Here is a 24,121-nt window from a genome sequence, read left to right on the forward strand (position 1 = left end):
ACTTCTGGCAGCATGTGCAGGTTTGGGAGAAATCGGCCATGCTGAATTGCCCCTTATTGCCAAAGATGTACAGGCTAGGTGGATTGGCCATGCTAAATTGCCCTTATTGTCCAAAGATGTGCAGATTAGGTGGATTGGCCATGCTAAATTGCTCCTTAGTGTCCAAAGATGTGTAGGTTAGGTGGATTGGCCATGCTAAATTGTCCCTTATTGTCCAAAGATGTGTAGGTTAGGTGGATTGGCCATGCTAAATTGTCCCTTATTGTCCAAAGATGTGTAGGTTAGGTGGATTGGCCATGCTAAATTGCCCCTTAGTGCCCAAAGATGTGCAGGTTAGGTGGATTGGCCATGCTAAATTGTCCCTTAGTGTCCAAAGATGTGCAGGTTAGGTGGATTGGCCATGCTAAATTGCCCCTTAGTGCCCAAAGATGTGCAGGTTAGGTGGATTGGCCATGCTAAATTGTCCCTTTGCATCCAAAGATGTGTAGGTTAGGTGGATTGGCCATGCTAAATGGGTGGGGTGTTGGGGCAGGGAAGAGGCCCTGGGTAAGATACTCTGTCAGAGTCTCGATGGGCCGAACAGCCTCTTCAGCACTGTACGCTAGCACTTCTCCCGCTGACTGTTAGGCTAATTGGCCCATAGTTCGGTTCTGATCTCTTTCTCGTATCGTGGGGTGAAAACATTTGCTACCTTCTCAAGCAATGGGGACGGTTCCACAAGCGAGAGAGTGCGTGAAGTCCGCACGAGGGCAGGGTGTGAGACTTCCAAAAAAAAAAGTCACAAAAGGTACCACGAGAGCAGCCGCCAAAAGAAAACGCTGGAATAGGAGAGAGTAACTTGGAGAGATTTCAGTTGATGCTTTATTGTTTCCATATGGCTAAGGATTAGCTTCATTCGACTGTTCTGTTAAGGACACCGAGTCCAAGTGACTCCAGGGAGCACTGTTACTTCCTTAAAGCAGTTACAAATAGAATCAGTAAAACTTTACATCCACTGACCCTCCCTGAATCCTATGGAATGACTGAATAACACTAACTTACCAACTACATTAGCAGTGTATGTACATATCAGCACACTAAACTATAGAACCTTGTAGTAGGAATATATCTCACTGTGAAAATCAGGGTGTTTCAAACACAACCCAAGTCAGAAACATGGAAAAATATTTTGTACATAATTATTCGCTGTGAAACTTGCAGTAACGAATCTCAAGTGATGAAAAGATTCAAGGTCATACATGAAAAAAAGTCTTTTAAGAAAGTTTTTTTTTCCCTCTTCGGTTCCATTGGAAAACTGCACCATTTTAAATGGGTTTAAGGATACAATATACAGTGTAACATGCAAAAACAATGCACTGCATTAACTGCACGCCAACCAGTTCATAAAAACAAAACCTGCATCTTAAACCGAGGAGAAACGGCACCTCCTTAAACTATTACAGACAATTCTCAAAATAAAAGGAATCCTTAAAATCTTTTTTCTTTACTTTTCTTTTTTTAAAAAAAAAACCTTTTTTGTTTTAACCAAGCCATAAACGACCACATTGTTCTGGGGTCCCCAGCCGCACACACTGGAGCAAGAGGATAGTTCGAAGAACGAAAGAGAGAACCACAGGCCCATTCAGGCTCGCAAATAACGTCACCAGGCAGCTTCCCGCGGGGACAAAGGTGGCAGCCGTCAAGAAGGGGCTGGGAAGAGGCTGTGGGAACTGCCCTTTAACTGTAGCCACCGGCCACTGTCTGTCCGCTGCCATTGTCCACCCTGGAAGGAAACTGGAAATCTAACTCAAATAATAATCCTTCAATCTGATCTTAAAACGTGAGGCTGACAAGCACTTGATTTTGGAGTCTAGTTCAGGAGCTCTACTTCATGCGTACTGAAGGTTCAAGTATAACAGGGGCTACAAGTCTCGCTTTAGTTAAAACTCCATGTTGCATTAATCCTCAATGACTATTGGTTCTTCATTCATGGGCTGCCTGGGCTGCTGTGATGCAGAAGATGCGCGTCCTTGTCGAATCAGAATCTGTCGGTAGGGTTGACGTGCTGCTCGCTTCATATCCACTGGACCCAGCATCTTGCGCACTTTCCTAATTTCCAGAGAAACAAGAGGAAAAAAAGACACTAAATAAAACTGCAAATGGCACAACCGACAAACTTTCCACATCGCAGATTCAATTAGGTTTGGATCCGAGAGCTGATGGTCCAATGTTTGACTGTCAAGTAGATGACACGGAAATTATTCTGTTCCCTCACATCTGTCCTGAACTTATCATTTGCCACTCTGTCTCTCTCTGTCTTGGTGGGCAGCCCACACAACAGCATCCTCCCTAACAAGGATCGAAAGTCCAAGGTTTTAAACATGACCATTTCTGGGGTAGCACAGGGGCACAGTGGTTAGCACTGCTGCCTCACAGCCCCAGGGACCTGGGTTCAATTCCTGGCTTGGGTCACTGTCTGTGTGCAGTTTGCACGTCCTCCACGTGTCTGCGTGAGTTTCCTCCGGGTGCTCCTGAGATGTGCGGGTTAGGAGGATTTGCCATGGTAAATTGCCCCTTAGTGTCCAAAGATGTGCAGGTTAGGTGTATTGTCCATGCTAAATTGCCCCTTAGTGTCCAAAGATGTTTAAGATTAGGGGATTAGGCATGGTAAATGTGTGGGGTTAGGGGGATAGTGTTGGGGGAGAGGGCCTGGCTAAGTTACTTGTCTGAGAGTCGGTGCAGACTTGATGGGCTGAATGGCCTCTTCTGCACTGTAGGGATTCTATGATACCAATGGCACTTAATATTTTGTATTTGCCCTTGAAAACCTGTCTTGCTGTTTGAGTTTCTCCAGTCTGTTCTTTATGGCGGTCATGTTACAGTGGACCGCTTTTCCATTGCCAATACAGGCTTATTCTTTGTGAAGAATAATGATAAGTGATCTGAGCAACATTACATAGCAGTACAGCCTTGTCCACAAGGATCCTGGAGACAATGTGGGACGGAATAAATTCTCCATGTTAAGACTGTGTAGGCAAACTGCTTTTACTGCCCTCCCTGCTTTAGCTGCAAATCTTTTCCCTCTGCAGTGCCAGACACTCTGGCCCAGCGCGCAATGCTTCAAGCCATATCTTGCTCTGTGCTTTTCCCATATCCCGTATTCATCTCAACTTCAAACAGTTATCCACCCTCCCTTAAAACACAGAATGGTCTCTGCCACAATCACACTCTTACTCCTTCATCTAAAAACGCAGCATTATCACTGACAAAACACCCTCCCCTCATGACATCTTCTCTAAACCTTCTTTGCTCCAGACAGAGTGGTCTTAGTGCTCCTCACAGCTGCCGTTTCCCACTCGTGCCATTCTGCAGAATCGGCACTGTATACGCACTATGGTTTTTAAGTCCTCCCTACAACAGGATGGTCAAAGCCATACATACTGTGCCTGAACCAGAGTTTGTACAATACAGGATTAGAATCCCTATAGTGCAGAAAGCGGCCATTCAACACATTGTGTCTGCATCGACTATCCAACAGAGCGTCTGACCCAGGTCTTATCCCTGTAACCCCACACATTTACCATGGCTAACCCATCTAACCTGCACATCTTTGGACACTAGGGGACAATTTAGCATGGCCAATCCACCTAACCTGCACATCTTTGGACTGTGGCAGGAAACCTGAGCACCCAGAGGAAACCCATACTGACACAGGGAGAACGTGTCAGACAGGCACCCGAGGCTGGAATTGAACCCAGGTCCCTGCCACTGTGAGGCAGCAGTGCTGACCACTGTGCTGCCTAATGGTACATGTGGTTGGAGATGGAAGTTTGGGTAGTCCACCTTTTTTAAGCCTGCTTATGATTTTCACACCATTATTTCAGCATGAACATCATTTGTGTTAAATTACATTGATTTAATAGAAACATATTTACCACCAAAGCCTGAGTGACAGTGGTGAGGACCGAGATCTGGCAGGGCGGTGCCCACATCCATGAAAGAATTTTAAAAAGTGAACAGCAAGAGGTGAAACTGTGATTCACACCAGAGAAAGCATCCTTTCTGGTAATGGTTCCTGTTCTGACCCAGACTGTAAGGAACTACAAAGGGTTGTGAACAAAGCCCAGTCCATCACTCAAACCAGCCTCTCATCCATTGACTCCATCTGCATTTCCCACAGTCTCTGTAAAACAGCCAAGGACCCCACGCACCCCGGACAAACTCTCTTCCACCTTCTTCCATCAGAGGAGGAATTCCTTCAGCCAGAGAGTGGTGAATCTGTGAAACTCATTGCCACAGAGGGCTGTGGAGGCCGGGTCATTGAGTGTCTTTACGACAGAGATAGATAGGTTCTTGATTAATAAGGGGATCAGGGGGTAAAGGCAGGAGAATGAGGAAAAGTATCAGCCATGATTGAGTGGCAGAGCAGACTCGATGGGCCGAGTGGCCTAATTCTGTCCCAATATCTTACGGGAAAAAGCCACAAAAGTCTGAGCTCACATACTAACCGACTCAAAAACAGCTTCTTCCCTGCTGCCATCAGACTTTTGAATGGACCTATCTTGCAGTAAGTTGATCGTTCTCTACACCCTAGCTATGACTGTAACACTACATTCTGCACTCTCTCCTTTCCTTCTCTGTGAACGGTATGCTTTGTCTGTACTGCGTGCAAGAAACAATACTTTTCACTGTATGTTAATACATGGGACAATAATAAATCAAATCTAATGAAAAGTCTTGAGACAATTAGGCAGGTCATACAAATCGGCGAGCTTCACCAAGCTGGGCAGGCCGGCTGTTAGCTGGGAAGCTGCGTGTCTGGCTGTCAGAAGTCTGACAACACCAGGTTTAAGTCCAACCGATTTATTTGATAGTAAACTCACAAGCTTTCGAGGTTAACCTCTTCGTCAGGTGAATGGAGAGTTCTGGCCTCAGACAGAGCATATAACAGCACAGTTTACAGATTACTGATTAGAATGCGAATCTTTACACCTAACCTGCTGTTCAAGTCTTAAAGTGGCCGACAATGTGAGTGGAAGGAGCACTGATCACAGGTTAAAGAGATGTGTATTGTCTCCAGACAGTACAGTAAGTGAGGTTTTGCAAACCCAGGCAAATCACGGGGGTTACAGATAGTGCAACATGAACCCTTTTTATAAAAATTTTTATAAAAATTTATAAAAACCCAAGATCCCTGTTGAGACCGTCCTCATGTGTACGGAACTTGGCTATCAGTCTCTGCTCAGCGACTCTGCATTGTTGCTCAGAGTCGCTGAGCAGAGACTGATAGCCAAGTTCCGCACACATGAGGACGGTCTCAACAGGGATCTTGGGTTCACGTTGCACTATCTGTAACCCCCGTGACTTGCCTGGGTTTGCAAAACCTCACTCACTGTGCTGTCTGGAGACAATACACATCTCTTTAACCTGTGATCAGTGCTCCTTCCACTCACATTGTTGGCCACTTTAGGACTTGAACAGCAGGTTAGGTGTAAAGATTCGCATTCTAATCAGTAATCTGTAAACTGTCTGTGCTTTATATGCTCTGTCTGAGGCCAGAACTCTCCATTCACCTGAAGAAGAGCTTAACCTCGAAAGCTTGTGGATTTACTATCAAATAAATTGGTTGGACTTAAACCTGGTGTTGTCAGGCTTCTTACAGTGTTAACCCCAGTCCAACGCCGGCATCTCCACATCCTGTCTGGCAGTCGGCAGAATAGAGTAAAAATGCTAATTACCGAGTTTCGTCTGTTGCTATGAAAAGGACATCATCAGGTGCGTCGATCCAGTTCATCCTCCTGCCCTTCATTGGTGGCAGGGAGCCAGGCTTCAGCACTTTGGTGTTTCTCGAGTATGGTTTCCCATTGATCATGTAACCCCGGTTAATGGCAGTCTGTAACAGGACACAAACAATTAATGCTCAGCAGCGCAGAGGATGGACGGTACAGGGAAGGGGAGACAAGATGAAGCAAAAACACCCAATGATTTCCCAGCAGCACTGGGTAAGTACCACGATTTGAAGAGTGTTTGGAGCTTATACACCAGCACACAAACTGAAACCTCCCCACGTTGCAGTGGATGGAGCGTGGAAACCTCCTGTAGCAATGGGTGAGACAGCTTCTGGCCGGCGCCAGTGAGACTGGAACATCTGTTTCTATTCTGTACCCAGCTCTGTGGCGTGGCCCTGAAGCCCACACAAAAAACAGGACAGCACAGCACAGGAACAAGGCCTTCGGGCCACCAAGCCTGCACTGATCACACTGTCCTACCTAGGCATGTATCCCTCTATACCCTGCCTATTCACGTGCCTCTGTGTCTTAAATGTCACTAATGTATCTGCCTCAACCACCTTAAGCAGTGCATTCCAGGCCCTCACCACCCTCCAGTAAAAAACTTCCCCTGCACATCGCCACTGAAGCTAACCCCCCCTCACCTTCAACTTGTGCCCCCTTGTAACTGTCATTTCTGCCCTGGAGAAAAAGCTTCCAAAAGTTCGTCCTATCCATACCCCTCTTAATTTTATAAACTTCTATCAGGCTGCCCCTCAGCCTCTGTCTTCCCAGGGAGAACAATCCTAGTTTATTCAATCTCTCCTCATAGCTAATACCCTCCGTACCAGGCAACATCCTGGTGAACCTTTTCTGTACTCTCTCCAAAGCCTCCACGTCTTTCTGGTAGTGTGGTGACCAGAATTGGACACACTATTCCAAATGTGGTCTCACCAGCGTTTTATTCAGCTGTAACATAATTTACCAACTTTTACACCCGATACACTGGCTGATGAAGGCAAGCATGCCAATTGTTTTCTTCACCACCTTTCCCACCCATTCTGCCACCTTTAAGGAGCTGTACTCCCAGATCTCTCTGTGTGTCTGTGCTCCTAATGGATTTGCACACTAAGGAGTCTCACAAGTCAGGAGCTTTTTCCCAGGGTGGAAGAGTCAATTACTAGGGGGCACAGGTTTAAGGGGTGAGGAGCAAGGTTTAAAGATGTACGAGGCAAGCTTTTTTTTTCACACAGAGAGTAGTGGGTTGCCGGAGAAGGTAGTGGAAGCGGATATGGTAGTGACTTTTAAGGGGCGAGTTGACAAGTATATGAATAGGATGGGAATAGAGGGATATGGTCCCTGGCGGGAAGGGGGTTTTAGTTTAGTCAGGAAACATGGTCGGTGCAGGCTTGAGGGCTGAAGGGCCTGTTCCTGCGCTGTAACTTTCTTTGTTCTTTGTAACACCAGGTTAAAGTCCAACAGGTTTATTTGGTAATAAACCTGTTGGACTTTAACCTGGTGTTGTGAGACTTCTTAATGTGCTTACCCCAGTCCAACGTCACCATCTCCACCTGATGGATTTGCCATTTATTTTGTAGCTCCCACCTGAATGGGAGCTATCAAAATGCAGCACCTGGCATTTGTCCGGATTCTCATTCCATGCACAACTCATATTTCCCCAGGAACTACTGAGTATTAAAGTCCCCTGGGTCGCAGGTGCAAACCTCTGGGACAGGGGATCAAACAGCTGGGGCGGGAACGCAAACACGCAGAACACGAGTGCAAACCCCTGGGAACCTGATCTGTACTTGGCAACCAAGAACATAAAAAAATTGGAGTAAACTACGTGGCCCACTCAGCCTGCTCCGCCAATCAACATGATCATGGCCGATCTTCAGCTTCTAGCACTTTTCCGTCCATCCTCTGCATCCCTCGAACACCAGAATGTGTCCATCCCAGCCTCAGCATATCCACAACTCCCCTTGGTGCCGAGAATTTCAAAGATTCACAGCCCTCTGAGTGAAGGAATTTCTCCTCAGCTCTAAGTGATTGGACCCTTGGTTCTAGACCCCCCGGAGCTGTCAAATCTCTTCAGATTTTTGAGTGATTCAATGAGATCACCTCTTACGCTTCTAATCTGAAGCGAATATAGACCCGATTCAGCACAGGACAACCCCCTCCTCCCAGGGATCAATCTCCTGCACTTTAACTGTATTGCCTCCAATGTGGGAGCAAAACAGTATTCCAGATGTGGTCTCACCTCTGTACTGTACAACTGCAATTATTCTTATACTACAATTCCCTTTGCAATAAAGGCCAACATATGCTTTCCTTACCGTACCTGCATTTTAATATTCTGTGATTCCTTTGGGAGTACACCCAGTCCCTGGATGTCAATTTTGTTTTATTCCATTCTTAAAGTGACAAAGCCAGTGCTCAGAACAGACTGGGCAAACCCAAATCCATCACCTGCTTGCTCCTAAATCCAATTTCAAAATCCTATTCAGTTTAAAGTTTATTCGTTAGTGTCACAAATAGGCTTACATTAACACTGCAATGAAGTTACTGTGAAAATCCCCTGTTCTGGCACCTGTTTGGGTACACTGAGGGAGAATTTAGCACGGCCAATGCACCCTAACCCGCACATCTTTCAGACTGTGGGAGGGAACCAGAGCACCCGGAGGAAACCCACGCAGACACAGGGAGAATGTGCAGACTCCGCACAGACAGTGACCCAAGCTTGGAATTGAACCCGGGTCCCTGGTGCTGTGAGACAGCAGTGCTAACCGCTGTGCTGCCCCATTCAACGTCACCACAGGAGAGAAAAACAAGATCCAAGCTGACAAGATAAGGCACTGCACCCCATCTTGGGCTCGGTCCAATGTTTGATCTTAGACAAAAGGCCAAGAAACAATCAACATTTTACCAGTTTCGCATTTTTAAAGAAAATATTCTGCTGTTCTACTCTTATAACCAAAGTGAATAACCTCACACTTGCCAACATCACACTCCATCTGCCGCCTGGTTATCCTCTCGCTTAACCTATAGCTACACGCAGCCTACATCTATCCTTACACAGTCTACATCTATCCATATGCAGCCTACATCTATCCTTACGCAGCCTCTCCTGACAGCTTGTATTCCAACCAAGCTTTGTATCATCAGCAAACGGACATCATTCCGTCTCTTTGTCTTATGTGATTGTCAATTATAAATGGCTGAGTTCTTGGGTCAACCTGCCAATTGAAAATCCCCACTCTTTGCTTTTCTATTAACCAATCCACTACCTGTGTCAATTTATTACCTTTATCTTGCAATTGGCATTTTGTGTGGCACCTTATTGAACGCTTTTTGGAAATCCAGATAGACTACACCTACTGACTCACCTTTATCTATTGTTTCATCCTCAAAAAGAAACTGATAAATTTGTCAAACAGGATTTCCCTTTCTTTAAAATCAGGTTGACATCTTCTAATCATACCACAATTTGTAAGTGTACTGTTAAGACAACCCAAGAGATTCCAGCACTTCTCCTGATGGTAGGCTATTTCCTCTCCCTCTTTTTTTGAATAGTGATGTTACGTTTGTTAATTTTCAATCTGCTGGGGCCATTCCTTTAAGTGTCTAGGTGCTAAGGTCACCAACAATCTATCCTAGTCCCTCCACACTGACACTGTTGTTAAGAAAGCCCACCAATGCCTCTACTTTCTCAGGAGGCTAGGGAAATTCAACTTGCCTGCGACAGATGCCCCACAGAAAGCATCCTTTCTGGATGTATCACAGCTTGGTATGACTCCTGCTCTGCCCAAGACCACAAGGAACTACTAAGGGATGTGAACAAAGCCCAATCCAAGATGCAAACCAGCCTCCCCATCCGCTGATTACAGTTCCTCGGGAAAGCAGCCAGCACAATCAAGGACCTCACACAACCCGGGCATTCTCTCTTCCACCTTTTTCCATTGGGAAAATGATACAAAAGTCTGAAAACATGTACCAACTGACTCAAGAACAGCTTCTTCCCTGCTACAATCAGACATTTGAATGGATCTACCTCATATTCAGTTAATCTTACTCCAAACCCTAGCTATGACAGTAACATTACATTCTGTACCCTCTCCTTTCCTTCTCCCCTATGTAATCTATGAACGGTATGTTTTGTTTGTATAGTGTGCAAGAAACAATAATTTTCACTTATCCCAGTACATGAGACAATAATAAATCAAATCAAATTTCCAGAATAAAGAAAATTTTGGAAAATCATGACTAGTGAAACCATAATCTCCACAGTTACCTAGGTTAGAACCTAGCGTGTTAGGCCTTGGGACTTTACCAATTTTAGTTCCTGGAGTTTCTCCAGACCTTTCTGTCTACTGATATTGATGATCTTAATTTTCTCATAATATTAGAGATGGGCAATAATCTGATAATGATCTGAAATAATGGTGTTGTTTAAATTATTTAAATAATACAATGGAAATTAGTATCACTGGTAGATTGGGGCAGTTGAGGCACTTTACTGGGTTTGGGACTCCAATACACATTGAGCACAGAAGGGATATTTTACTCTGTATCTAACCCCGTGCTACACCTGTCCTGGGAATGTTTGATGGGGAACAGTGTAGAGGGAGCTTTACTCTGTATCTAACCCCGTGCTGTACCTGTCCTGGGAATGTTTGATGGGGGGACAGTGTAGAGGGAGCTTTACTCTGTATCTAACCCCGTGCTGTACCTGTCCTGGGAGTGTCTGATGGGGGGGACAGTGTAGAGGGAGCTTTACTCTGTATCTAACCCTGTGCTGTACCTGTCCTGGGAGTGTTTGATGGGGGGACAGTGTAGAGGGAGCTTTACTCTGTATCTAACCCCGCGCTGTACCTGTCCTGGGAGTGTTTGATGGGGACAGTGTAGAGGGAGCTTTACTCTGTATCTAACCCTGTGCTGTACCTGTCCTGGGAGTGTTTGATGGGGGGAACAGTGTAGAGGGAGCTTTACTCTGTATCTAACCCCGTGCTGTACCTGTCCTGGGAGTGTTTGATGGGGACAGTGTAGAGGGAGCTTTACTCTGTATCTAACCCTGTGCTGTACCTGTCCTGGGAGTGTTTGATGGGGGGACAGTGTAGAGGGAGCTTTACTCTGTATCTAACCCTGTGCTGTACCTGTCCTGGGAGTGTTTGATGGGGGGAACAGTGTAGAGGGAGTTTTACTCTGTATCTAACCCCGTGCTGTCCCTGTCCTGGGAGTGTTTGATGGGGATACTGGTGCTCAAAATGGAATCCGTCATACACATGAAAAAGAAACACAACAGCATCGTGTGTAATAGACACTTACCATTTGTCTAACTTGTCCATGATTAGCTAAATGTAAAGCAAGGAAAAAAGAGTCAGTAACATGTTTGATGATTACGCACCAACAAACCTACCCTCATCCCTAATGCAGGGGGGAACAGATTATGGACACATACACTTTGCAGTGAGTATCTATTCACACAGGCTCCAGGCAACCTGGTCTGGTGGGCATAATTTCTGCTTCTTTCTCTGACTGAAATGTCCTCATCTGAAAAGATTCTGCACCCAGGCTCACAGTGGCTTTTCTCAGCATGGGGGCAGGGGGTGTTTAAATGTCCAGGGGCTCAGTGCTAATGATCAATGCACTGGCAACGTTCATCGGTTGTTTACTTCAACCAATCCTCCTCATCTTGCCAATGAGTTCAGCCTCCACAGACCATGCAACTACCTCCCCCCAACCCCCCGCACCCCCACCCCTCCACTCGCCAAAGAGCTCACCATATACACTGTCCATGAAAACAATGACATGGAGATGCTGGTGTTGGACTGGGGTAAACACAGTAAGAAATCTCACAACACCAGGTTAAAACTGATTTATTTGGTAGCACAAGCCATTGGCTTTTGAAGCGCTGCCCCTTCATCAGGTGACTGGGAGTTCTAATCACAAATGGGGCATATACAGTATTTGGTAGCTAACTGTCCTGTCCAATACACATCTCTTTAACCTGTGCTTAAAGCTCTCTCCACTCACATTGTCTGTACCTTTAAGACTTGATTACCTGTAAAGACTCGCATTCCAGCCATTATTCTGTACATTGAGTTTGTGTCTTTATATGCCCTGTTTGTGAACAGAACTCCCACTCACCTGATGAAGGAGCGGCACTCCGAAAGCTTGTGGCTTTTGCTACCAAATAAACCTGTTGGACTTTAACATGGTGTTGTGAGACTTCTTTCCATGAAAACAATGCACAGGGGTTCAAGGCAGTCTACCCAGTCTCTTTCTGAGCCAAGTCACCAAGTAGGTTCCTTGGAAAAAGGAAGGAATGATGCTTAAATAGAAAGCAAAATTGAGCACAGGTACATTCACTTTGGACTGAGTCACTTGGTCTGTTGATGCTTGGTGCCCAGGAGATACACAGGAGGTATCTATTACTTCCTGCTCACCTTGCCGTCACACACAGATTGCAGATGAGGATAGTATGAGTCTTGGCCACTTCTCAGCCCTCGGGTGAAGCAATGGGCAGCAACTGGTACCCACGGAGCTGCAGCTTGGGAGAAGGATGGATAAAACTACGCCAGTGCTCCATGATACACCCGATAATGAACAGACAGGAAGTCTGTAGATGGTGACTCCATTTTGGGATACTGAGGCTTCCATCATCCAACCTTCACAAGCAGTTAGGAAGGATGCAGAGCAACACACGGGCTGGGGCTGGGGCTGCTATTACCTTCAGGTCAGTGCCAAACCTGAATGCAAAATCAGCAGGCGATGGCCTAGTGGTATTATCACTAAACCATTAATCCAGAAACTCAGCTGATGTTCTGGGGCCCTGGGTTCGAATCCCACCACAGCAGATGTGGAATTTGAATTCAATAAAAAAAAAAATCGGGAATTAAGAATCTACTGATGACCATGAAACCATTGTCAGAAAAAGCCATTTGGTTCACTAACGTCCTTTAGGGAGGGAAATCTGCCATCCTTACCTGATCTGACCTACATGTGACTCTAGAGCCACAGCAATGTGGTTGACTGTCCAAGGGCAACTAGGGATGGGTAATAAATGTTGACCCAGCCAGCGGTGCCCATGTCCCACAAATGAACAAAAAAAAGCAAGGAGCCTACGCACTCAGTGACAGTAACAGAACCAATCTGTGGTTTAAAAATCATTGGTCTGGGAAGTGACAGGAAGTGAGTTGTTCAGATTGGTTAACGTGAGACCGAGACCTCCAGTCTCCCCGGAAATCAGCTCCTTTGGAATGGAGAAACTGAGGGTAAAGATGGAGGGAGAGACTGATTGATTCCTGTTTCAATTGGAATTCACTTCCTAGCTCCTCTTCCTCGCTCACACAACTGCAGCCTGGCCTCATTCAGCACATTCCTTCACCCACAGCCTGCTGCCTGCACTCACAGCTCACTTCAGCCTCTTCAGCAAGTTGCCCCTTCCATTTCCCCTTGATTCAAGGCCATTTTCTTTCAACAAAACCTTTAATCAAAGTCTTGAACCAAAATTCAGGAGTCTCAGGCTGCAGCAGGGATCCTGCATCTGAGGTTTGAATCATAGAATTCCCGCAGCGCAGAAGGAGGCTGTTTGGCCCATCGAGCCTGCACTGACAACAATCCCACCTCGACCCTATCCCCACGTATTTACCCTAGCTAATCCTCCTGGCACAACAATCCACCTAACCTGCACATCTGTGGGAGGAAATTGGGTCAATATGTGAACTCCCCTCGGACAGTGACTGGACTCGAACCCAGATCCCGGGCGTTGCGAGGCAGCAGTGCTAACCTGTGGCACCCAGTCTCTGACATTCCCACCATTCTGTAATCCCTCTACCCCAGGCACAACGGTACTCCTGAAAGCATTTACCACACTTGTCACCAGCTGGCATTGAAGCTGCAAACTCCTGTTCCTCCCTGGCCCTCCAAACTCACAACACGAGCACTGGAATGTTGCACAACTTCAACACACATCCCTCTGGGAGCAGCCGCAACAAGGGGATACTGCCCAATGCGGGGACAAAGTGCTGAAATGCAAAGCAGATCCAGCTCGCTTAGGCACGTCATCCATCTTCTCTGCTTATCTTTACCCCTCGAGTCGCTCCCACACACTCTCACGGAAGAACCCTCCCACCCTGGATCCCAACTCTTCAGGGGAGGTTTAGGGGTGGTAGTGGGACAGTTGCAATACGCTGACTCCCCCCTAGAGTAGGCATACTGCAGCAACAACAGACACTGCAAAGCTCACTGAAGCCTCTCCAAATATAGTCATTGATTCATATATAAAAAAAAACCTCACCAAACAGCTCGCTCTGTGACAAGCTTCCTTATGCTGGCTGGCAAATATTTCAGCGTGTCAGATGTGGGGAAAAGAGTTAGGTTGGGCAACGGCAGAGTACCCGAGACCTGTCCGCCTGTCCAGCCTAGACAAACAGAATGAGGCCTCCTCAGCTGGAAAGATCCCATGTGAGATGAGCTGGGGACAGCGATCGTGGGCGAAAGCAGCAACTCCCCTACTGGCAGCTTCACCCCGGAACAGACAGAGAGAGAGAGAGAGAGAGATAGGTGGGGGAAATGGAGGAAAGGTGGAGCAAAGGGTAATTTTCTGAGGAGGCTGAAGCAGACAGTGGGAGGTTTACTGGAACTATAACTGGGCTGCTTGACGCTGACCCTCAACGCTCGCAGGAAGTCCCGCAGGAGACAAAAGTGGCAGAAGTGTTGAAGAGGCAGATGGATTGCTGGATGTTGGGCCACTGCAAAATTGTGCAGGCTGCCCTTAAATCAGAACACGGCACATTTCATTCAGATTCACAGGATAATGACTAGCTAACAGACACAAGGTGACACTACTTAAGTGAGAACACGCACATAATACATACAACACAGCGACCAACTCATGGCTCTGTGATTCCGCACCTAAACGTTGTTCAAGTGGGCACTGCCCAGTCGGTTAGTGAAAAGGGGGCTGGTCCGCACTGCGAGATTTGACAAGCCTACTCACTGCATGGTATACATTACACACACAATAACAAACAGCAAGAGAGCTCAAAGCAGCTGCATAAATCCTGAGGATTTGGTGCCGCTGAACTGTGCCACTGCCCCACAGCTTCAAATGTACAGGAAAGGGAACACAAAGCTGTGAAAACAGGCAGGGCACAAGCCGGCAACCCGATAACCCTCCAAAACACCCACAGAACCATTCAGGCAGCCAGGAGAATTTCACAGAATCCCTACAGGGCAGGAGGAGGCCATTTGGCCCATCGAGTCTGCACCAGCCACAATCCCAACCAGCGTCTATCCCCATAACCCAATGTATTTACTCTAGCTAGCCCCCCCTGGCAGTAAGGGTCAATGGAGCACGGCCAATCCAACTAACCCTCACATGTGGGAGGAAACTGGAGCACCGGGGGGAAACCCACGCAGACACGGGGACAATGTGCAGGCACCACACAGACAGTGACCCAAACTGGGAATCGAACCTGGGTCCCTGGCACTGTAAGGCAGCATGCCCCCTCTCTGCTGATGCTGAAATTGAGCTACCCACCTTCTGGTTTGCAGTGCTCAGAATCCCACTGTCACCACCAGCCAGGGGGCAAGTAAAAGCTTCAATGCGGCCCAGCGATTCCCAGCAGGGTCCCTCATCTACAACGCAGGGGGTGGGGGTGGAGGAAGGATAGCAGGCCCTGCACAGGGTGGGGGGGGTCACCAACTCTACGACAAACCGGAACAGGGACTCGGGTTCGATTCTCGGCTCGGGTCACTGTCTGTGTGGAGTTTGCACATTCTCCTCATGTCTGTGTGGGTTTCCTCCGGGTGCTCCGGTTTCCTCCCACAGTCCAAAGATGTGCGGGTTATGTTGATTGGCTATGCTAAAAAATTTCCCTTATTGTCCTGAGGTGTGTAGGTTAGAGGGATTAGTGGGTAAATTCATAGGGATATGGGGGTAGGGCCTGGGTGGGATTGTGGTCAGTGCAGACTCGATGGGCCAAATAGCCTCTTTCTGTACTGGAGGGTTTCTGTGATTTCTATGAAACCATTCTGCCTAACGGATGCCGGAGTGCCAATGTCCACTGCACTGAAACAAGGCAGCACTGGGACTTGGTCAACATTTCCTAGTTGTTCAAGTGTTCACATGCTGCTTCTCACTTAACTGCAGAAATTCTGTCTATATCCTGGCAGAAGGACAGGCACCTGTCCAACTGAGATCCTCCTCTCCTACCCCCACCCAGCTCTTGAAGAGCGAGTACTTATTCCAGAGATTGAATACAGTAAAATCCTGCTGGAAAGGGTGTTGGTTAGGGATGGTGTTTATTTATTGCTGAAAGCCAGGGTCAGACACATTCCACCTCCAGCACAGCAGCAGTCCCTAGAATTTAGTTAGGGAGGTCCAGATCTATTTGAACAGGGAGCAGCAGGCATTGTGAGCAATTGAAATGGCTTGCTCCCGATTGTAGGGCAGGTTGTCCCCAGGCAGCTTTACTGAGGACCCCTCTCGCTACACAAATCAGCTGTAATACCCGAGGAGTTCAATAAGCCTTTCCGGAGATCCAGCCAGAAGCCTCACTGCTGCTTCTGGCAGTTCTCAGACTGATGTGTGATTGCATGCTGGGAGCAGGAGGCTGTTTTGGAGGTTATCAAAGCAGGGGGGTGGGTTTGCAAGGGGAGCATCAACACAAAGCACTCACGGTGAGAGTGTAGCCGTGAGCACGACTGCGCGATTGTCTTACCCCTAAACGGCATCAACAGACGTTTCTTCATAGTGCCTGGTAAACAAGACCAACAAGACAGTGATGAGGAGCAATAAAGAACGTCACATACAATTAATCTGACTTAACGCTCTCACCCTGCACTCGGCAAAGATGAATCACCTGGTCCGTATTAGTAAGTCGGGAGTTTCTCAGTCTTGCCCGAGCCCTCTGCACGGTTTGAGCTGTTTCGGGAGTCATCAAACTAAGCAACGTGCACGGGAGAACTGTCGGGACAGTGACAATGTGTCACCGTGAGGTGGAGGCTTGCACTCCGATCCAGGGATCAGGGTCCCAGCACTCCAGTTCCCACAGCCCCGAGCAGGAACCTGTCAGGGCACCCAAATGTTTGGTCTGGAGTCAGTTAAGAACAAAATGATTGTAAGCGGCTCTGACTTCCTGCCTGACCCGAGGCGCCGCTCAGCTTGGCCCTGACAGCACACACACTGCCCGCAAACGGTCTGGAGTTAGATCTGGACTAGAGCCGTGGGTGACCGAGCAGGCCAGCTACCTGCCTATTCCCCGCAAGCGTACTGACCATCAATGCCGTTATGCTGCTCGTATCCGCGTTTGCCCAGGATAGTTGGCGAGCCGTGGTTCAGGACAGGGGGCACCCTGGCGGGGGTCATGCTGCCGGAATGTACAGCCAGACTGGAAACAGGCTTCACGGATGGGTGGAGTTCTGCCGGGTAAAAGAGACAAGAACACATCTCACACACACGTCTCACAGTGCAGTCACGGAGACAATCCCAGCACATTCTCACAGATTACTGACAATACAGGCCCTCCCCGCAACACACACTGGAAAACTGAAATTCAAACAGGGAACAATCACACCTCAGACTTTGATTAATTACAGAAGATTTGGATGGGAAAAATTAGGATGACAATACTCAAATGCACTTTGCAGCCTGGAGACAGAATATTCCCACTCCATCAGATTCAGCGGTTAGGAAAATAGCTCTTTGATGTGATGGACCGCGTATGAAACCCAGGTCCCAATGCTGCCTGCATTCGACAAATTACACACCATCATTGCGAGGCCTAGTGACTAATAAACTGGACTGAACATGCAACTGCTTACCCAGGTACTTTACTATCGATTCCAGTGACTTCCTGATGAGAGGTTTGAGTTTAATTGCCTTCTCTCCGATTTCTGGAAGTCTAGCAGTGCCTGTGAGTACGAGAATGCAAGATTAGCTGCAACCAAGGGATAACAAGCATTAGATTTACTTCATTTCTATCAAACTGTGAACCGGGAACCAAGGGGAACACGTTCAACACATCAGAAGCAGCGCAACTCATAAATCCCCCAACGGCACTGTTACAGATCAGAGGAAAGCCTGAAATAAAACTTGTTATTTTGGCGCATTACTTCCATAATTACCCATATTCTATGTTAAAACCCAGGCATGAAAGAATAATGTTACAATATAGGCACAAAACAAAGTAGGCCTTTTAAACATTCTCCATCAAAAGGGCAGCACGATGGTTATCACTGCTGCCTCACAGCGCCAGGGACCCGGGTTCAACTCCCAGCTTGGGTCACTGTCTGTGGGGAACTTGCACATTCTCCCTGTGTCTGTGTGGGTTTCCTCTGGGCGCTCTGGTTTCCTCCCACAGTCCAAAGACATGCAGGTTAGGTGGCTTGGCCTTGCTAAATTGCCCCCTAGTGCCGGGGGACTAGCAGGGTAAATGCATGGGGTTATGGGGATAGGGCCTCGGTGGGATTGTGGTTTGCACAAACTTGATGGGCCGAATGGTCTCCAACTGCACTGTAGGGATTCTATAAAAAAAAAATTACCCTGCCAGTTATCCAACTTTAAGCGTCAGTTTATTTACCAGTGTCACAAGTAGGCTTACATTAACACTGCAATGAAGTTACTGTGAAAATCCTCCAGTTGCCATACTCTGGTGCACTGAGGGAGAATTTAGCACGGCCAATGCACCTAACCAGCACATCTGTCGAACTGTGGGAGGAAACTGGAGCACCCGGAGGAAACCCACACAGGCACAGGGGGAGCATGCAGTCTCCACACAGACAGTGACCCAAGACGGGAATTGAATCCAGGTCCCTGGCGCTGTGAGGCAGCAGTGCTAATCACTGTGCCACCGTGCCCGTTCAGCCTTCGGAGATGTGAACGTAAGAAATAGGGACACAGAGTCCCTCATCAATCTTCAGGTCTCTCATCACCTTTCACGTCAGGAAAGAGATGGGAAGTATTTCAAACCTTACACTGCAACACCTAAGTAGCAAGTAACACACATCTTTAACAGAAGCCACAAAGACACCTTGTTTTTCCAGCAATTTGCATCTTATCGACCTGCAAGAGGCAACACAACTCTGCTTCAGATATTCCTGTCACTGCATGGTTCACCCCAGTTGATATAAGCATACACAGACTAGGAGAGAGGATAGTCTGGGTGCAGTGCTTTCGTGATGTGGAGATGCTGGCGTTGGACTGGGGTAAACACAATAAGAAGTCTGACAACACCAGGTTTAAGTCCAACCGATTTATTTGATAGTACACTCACAAGCTTTCAGGGTTTGCCCCTGCGTCAGGTGAATGGAGAGTTCTGGCCTCAGACAGATCATATAACAGCACAGACAGTTTACAGATTACTGATCAGAATGTGAATCTTTACACCTAACCTGCTGTTCAAGTCTTAAAGATGCAGACAATGTGAGTGGAAAGAGCATTAGGCATAGGTTAAAGAGATGTGTATTGTCTCCAGACAGCACAGTAAGTGAGGTTTTGCAAACCCAGGCAAGTCATGGGGGTTACAGACACTGATAGCCAAGTTCTGCACACGAGGATGGTCTCAACCAGGATCTTGGGTTCGTGTCGCACTATCTGTAACCCCCGTGACTTGCCTGGGTTTGTAAAACCTCACTCACTGTACTGTCTGGAGACAATACACAACTCTGTAACCTGTGATCAGTGCTCCTTCCACACACATTGTCAGCATCTTTAAGACTTGAACAGCAGGTTAGGTGTAAAGACTCGCATTCTAATCAGTAATCTGTAAACTGTCTGTGATTTATATGCTCTGTCTGAGGCCAGAACTCTCCATTCACCTGACGCAGGGGCAAACCCCGAAAACTTGTGAGTTTATTATCAAATAAATTGGTTGGATTTTAACCTGGTGTTGTCAGACTACTTACTGCAGTGCTTTCTCCACTAAGGGGCAGCATGGTGTCAGGATCACTGACAGAGTTATTACCATCCAGTATTTGTAGCCTGCTCTGCCATTTACTAAGTTTAGTTTAAGTTTATTTATTAGTCATAAGTAGGCTTACATTAACACTGCAATGAAGTTACTGTGAAAATTCCCTAGTTGCCACACTCCGGCAGTGTTCGGGTACACTGAGGGAGGCCAATGCCCCTAACCAGCATGTCTTTCGGACTGTGGGAGGAAACCCACGCAGACACAGGGATAATGTGCAAACTCCACACAGACAGTGACCCAAGCTGGGAATTGAACCCGGGCCCCTGGCGCTGTGAGACAGCACTGCTAACCACCGTGCCATCAGATTGTGACTGAGCAGTCTTTGTTCCAACTTCAAGAATCTCTCTGTTTCAGCCTTGGGGTACGTTCAGAGAGATGGCGCGGAGGGATCTGAACACCCAGGGGTTAAAGATTTTAAATTGTGGCTCTGGTGGACCAGAAACAAACGTGAGCGCACCCGAGATGCTGCAAACGAAGAGCAAAGTTAGGAGCAGCAGCAGGCGAGGGACTGTAATCAGCTAGGCACAAGTTACAGAGCAGGGGTACTCCATTCCAGCTCCACAGTAACTCACATTCTGCTTTGATAGCCGCACTGTTGATCGGAATAAAGGGACGCCGTGCTGCCTGTCGAGGGCGGAACAGGTTCTGACAAAAATACCGGGCGATTTTGGTTAGTCTCGTTGTTTGAAGACAGAAAGCCTGCCGCGTCTTCAGTGTAAACTTGGGGTTGGCATTCTTCACCCAATACCCATGGGGGTTCTACAAGATTAAAAACAGGCACAGTTAGACAGCATATTGAACACAGTACGAGTTACCGACATAACGCAGCGATTGTTTCAACTGTCAAACAGTGGACACGTTCTCCCCCTCATCCCACTGTCCAAAGATGTGCGGGTTACGTGGACTGGCCGTGCTAAATTGCCCCTTAGTGCCACGGGGGATTAGCAGGGTAAATACATGGGGATAAGGCCTGGTTAAAATGATCTATCGGAGAGTCAGTGCAGACTCGATGGGCGAATGGCCTCCTTCTGCACTGTCGGGTTTCTATGAGATACGCTCTTACAAATCCCCTGCAAAACCCATCTGGTTCCTTTAGGGAAGGAAATCTGCTGCCCTTACCCAGTCTGACCCACATGACTCCAGGGTCACAGCAATGTGGTTGACTCTTAACTTGAAATGACCGAGTGAGGCCCTCAGTTCAAAGGGCAATTAGGGATAGGTAACAAATGTTGGCCCAGCCAGCAATACCCACATCTAATGAAAGAATATTGTCCCACTTGAAGCTCCTAGAAATAGCACCCAATGCCAACACACACCCCTGAAAATACCCTCTCATTCTGGAAGACTCCCGCCGTAGTACTGTTGCACTTGGGCACCCCTCACTTCTGAGGATCCCCTGCACATACTGGCACCTACTCCTGGCAAATCTCCATTTAAAAATCAGGTTTCAAACAGAATAAACAAATGGAAATGGCTAAATTGCACAAAGTGGAGTTTCATCATAAATCACCCAAACTTCTTCCCCACCACCTTCCTCAATCCATTCGCCCTCTGCTCATCTCTTACCCTGCTCTTGGCTTATAGAATAACCTATTCCACAACTTAACTATGGGTGGAAATATCTATTCTCAATCCTGCCGCATGCATTTGTAAACTCCTCTTTTCAAGTACTGGGTTTATATTTTTCGACAAGGAGATTGCTATCACAGTGACAATAAAGCAAAGCCTTCTGATACTCAACACTTACCGAGCTGTTACGATTAGGCCCAGGTCTCTCGCCCTCCAGCCTTGTTGGCATCTTGAGGCCACCGTATTTCTTCCAGTAATTCCAGCAAGCGGCGCACAGTCTGCACTGCATGTTTGGAGGGCCCCAGGAATACCACTGGTACGACTGGGTTGCTAAGAAGGGGGAAAAATAGATCAGAGAGAGTCCTCAGCAACTTGTCCTGAGTGGTCAAAACAGAACATCCAGCTTCAGCAAGTAACCCAGTCGCTGACCGTGGGCACTTACGCTGATGCTTAAAGACAACTGGGCAAATTAGAGAGATCGAGAGAACAAGGGAGGGCGAGAGGGAGGGGGCGAGAGAGAGGGAGCACGAGGCTGAGGGAGAGGCCGAGGGAGAGGGAAGAGAATGAGACAGGCAGAGAAGAGAGGAGGTAGCAAGATTTTACTTACTGTAACAGCTCTCACAAGCCCTGCCGGCCCCTCCGTTCTGTCCTGGGAAGCCAGCTCCATTCACCATCCCTGGTTTGCTGACTGCGTTATTCACATTGATCTGGTTCGGGTTTGGCTTGTTGCTGAAGAAAAGGAGAGAGAGGTGGATGTTGAAAGCTCCTGGTGCCTGATCAGCACGAGAGTGCGCCTTGCAGGAGCTGCGGCCCATTGTTGCTAACCTACTAGCCCAGATTTAACACTCTTGCTGTCAACTCTCCTCAAGTTGCAGACGGAAGGAAATAGGCAACACTTGATCAAAAGATACCAGTCTGAGGGGGAGAGTACCAGAGGGACAGCACAGGCAATTACTGTGAACAGGCTGACCTGGCCTTGGGTCACTGCCTGTGTGGAGTTTGTACGTTCTCCCCGTGTCTGTGTGAGTTTCCTCCGGGTGCTCCGGTTTCCTCCCACACTCTAAACATGTGTGGTTAGGCAGACTGGCTATGCTAAATTGTCCCTTAGCTTCAGGGGGCCTACCAAGATAAATATGCGGGGTTATGGGGATGCGGCCTGGGTGCAGGTTTGATGGGCCAAATGGCCTCCCACTGCACTGTCGGGATTTTGTGTTTCTGTGAACTGTAGCTGTGGAAGGCAACATGTCTTCAGGAGGAGCAAGAAAATTAGATTAAAGGAAAAAATGTTAAAGCTAGACATCCAAACACTACAACATTTAAAAATGTTATTGCTGGAAAGAAAAAGTTTTTTGTCAGGTCTTTTCTTCTTGTACTCATCAGGACAATTTGCAAGAATATCAGCTGCCTGGTTGAAATTTTGCTTGGCAGTTAACTGTCAGTCACCATCAACTGGTATGATCTCCATGGCAAGGCCTCTACCAGAGTCCACGTGCCAACCAATCAGCACACTCTTCCTACAAATTCTTGCTCCCAATACATCCTGCAAATTACTTTGACGAGTGCAAGACAAAAAGCTTTGGCAAAAATGAAGTCTTACTTTTTCCCAGCAATATAAGTTCTGCACTATCAAATGACCAGTTGTAAAAAAAATTTTAAAAGGGTCAGAGGGTGTTGACTATGGGAAGAGGTTGAAGAAGTTAGGATGGTTTTCTCAGGAAAGACAGAGGCTGAGGGGAGACCTGACAGAGGTCTACAAAACGATGAGAGGCGTAGACAGGATGGATAGTCAGAGGCTCTTCCCCAGGGTGAAGGTGTCAATTACAAGGGGGCGTAGGTTCAATGTGAGAGGGGGAAAGTTTAAGGGAGATATGCGGGGGGAAAGTTTTTCACACAGAGAGTGAACCTACGCCCCCTTGTAATTGACACCTTCACCCTGGGGAAGAGCCTCTGACTATCCATCCTGTCTATGCCTCTCATCATTTTGTAGACCACTATCAGGTCTCCCCTCAGCCTCTGTCTTTCCTGAGAAAACCATCCTAACTTCTTCAACCTCTTCCCATAGTCAACACCCTCTGACCCTTCTAGAAATTGTTTTTTTTACAACTGGTCATTTGATAGTGCAGAACTTATATTGCTGGGAAAAAGTAAGACTTCATTTTTGTCAAAGCTTTTTGTCTTGCACTCGTCAAAGTAATTTGCAAGATGTATTGGGAGCAAGAATTTGTAAGAAGAGTGTGCTGATTGGTTGGCACGTGGACTCTGGTAGAGGCCTTGTCATCGAAATCATACCAGTTGATGGTGACTGACAGTTAACTGCCAAGCAAAATTTCAACCAGGCAGCTGATATTCTTGCAAAATGTCCTGATGAGTATAAGAGTGGTGGATGTCTGGAACGCACTGCCAGAGGAGGTGGTGGAAGCAGCTACATTAGCAACATTTAAGAGGCTTCTGGATGGTACATGAATAGGGAGGGAATAGAGGGATACGGATCGAGTCAGGGCAGGTATTTTTTCGAGTTTAGTTAGGGCATCATGATCGGCACAGGCTTGGAGGGCCGAAGAACCTGTACTTTTCTTTGTCCTTTGTTTATAAAGCCTGAGCTTAGGGACCAGGCATTTCTCTAATATGAGACAGAACTATAGGTTATTTAACACCCTCTCCATTTACAAAGAGCCTCCAAAATGTTACTCACTAAGGTTGTGTTAGGCCTGAAACAGTGAATTAAAATCTGTCTGCTGTGCACACACATGCCGACCCTCACACTGAGATCGAGTGATAACTGTTCTTTCATTATTCTCCCACCCAGTTTCCCTGACACCTTGTTCTATG

The 24,121-nt window shown here is 47.3% G+C and overlaps 1 protein-coding gene across 2 annotated transcripts in view; it reads right to left on the bottom strand.

Annotated features, from left to right (window-relative positions):
- Positions 1 to 838: 838 nt before the first annotated feature.
- LOC145337191 (metastasis-associated protein MTA1-like) overlaps positions 839 to 24,121 on the bottom strand; it is a 113,391-nt gene continuing 90,108 nt past the window's right edge. The window contains exons 13-21 of one of the 2 annotated variants that reach the window (XM_080182000.1): positions 21,900 to 22,021; positions 21,471 to 21,622; positions 20,296 to 20,482; positions 17,577 to 17,666; positions 17,031 to 17,174; positions 16,475 to 16,510; positions 11,073 to 11,098; positions 5,718 to 5,872; positions 839 to 2,088 (exon numbers count right to left, since the gene is read on the bottom strand). In XM_080182000.1, the coding sequence (XP_080038126.1) occupies positions 1,938 to 2,088; positions 5,718 to 5,872; positions 11,073 to 11,098; positions 16,475 to 16,510; positions 17,031 to 17,174; positions 17,577 to 17,666; positions 20,296 to 20,482; positions 21,471 to 21,622; positions 21,900 to 22,021 (1,063 nt within the window). In that variant the 3' untranslated portion in view covers positions 839 to 1,937. Of the gene's footprint in view, positions 2,089 to 5,717; positions 5,873 to 11,072; positions 11,099 to 16,432; positions 16,511 to 17,030; positions 17,175 to 17,576; positions 17,667 to 20,295; positions 20,483 to 21,470; positions 21,623 to 21,899; positions 22,022 to 24,121 lie in introns of both variants that reach the window. The other variant, XM_080181999.1, reaches the window with a different exon arrangement.

The sequence above is a fragment of the Carcharhinus amblyrhynchos genome, unplaced genomic scaffold, assembly GCF_965287045.1.
Source record: "Carcharhinus amblyrhynchos unplaced genomic scaffold, sCarAmb.v2.hapA scaffold_44, whole genome shotgun sequence".
In the NCBI taxonomy this organism is placed as follows: Eukaryota; Metazoa; Chordata; class Chondrichthyes; order Carcharhiniformes; family Carcharhinidae; genus Carcharhinus; species Carcharhinus amblyrhynchos.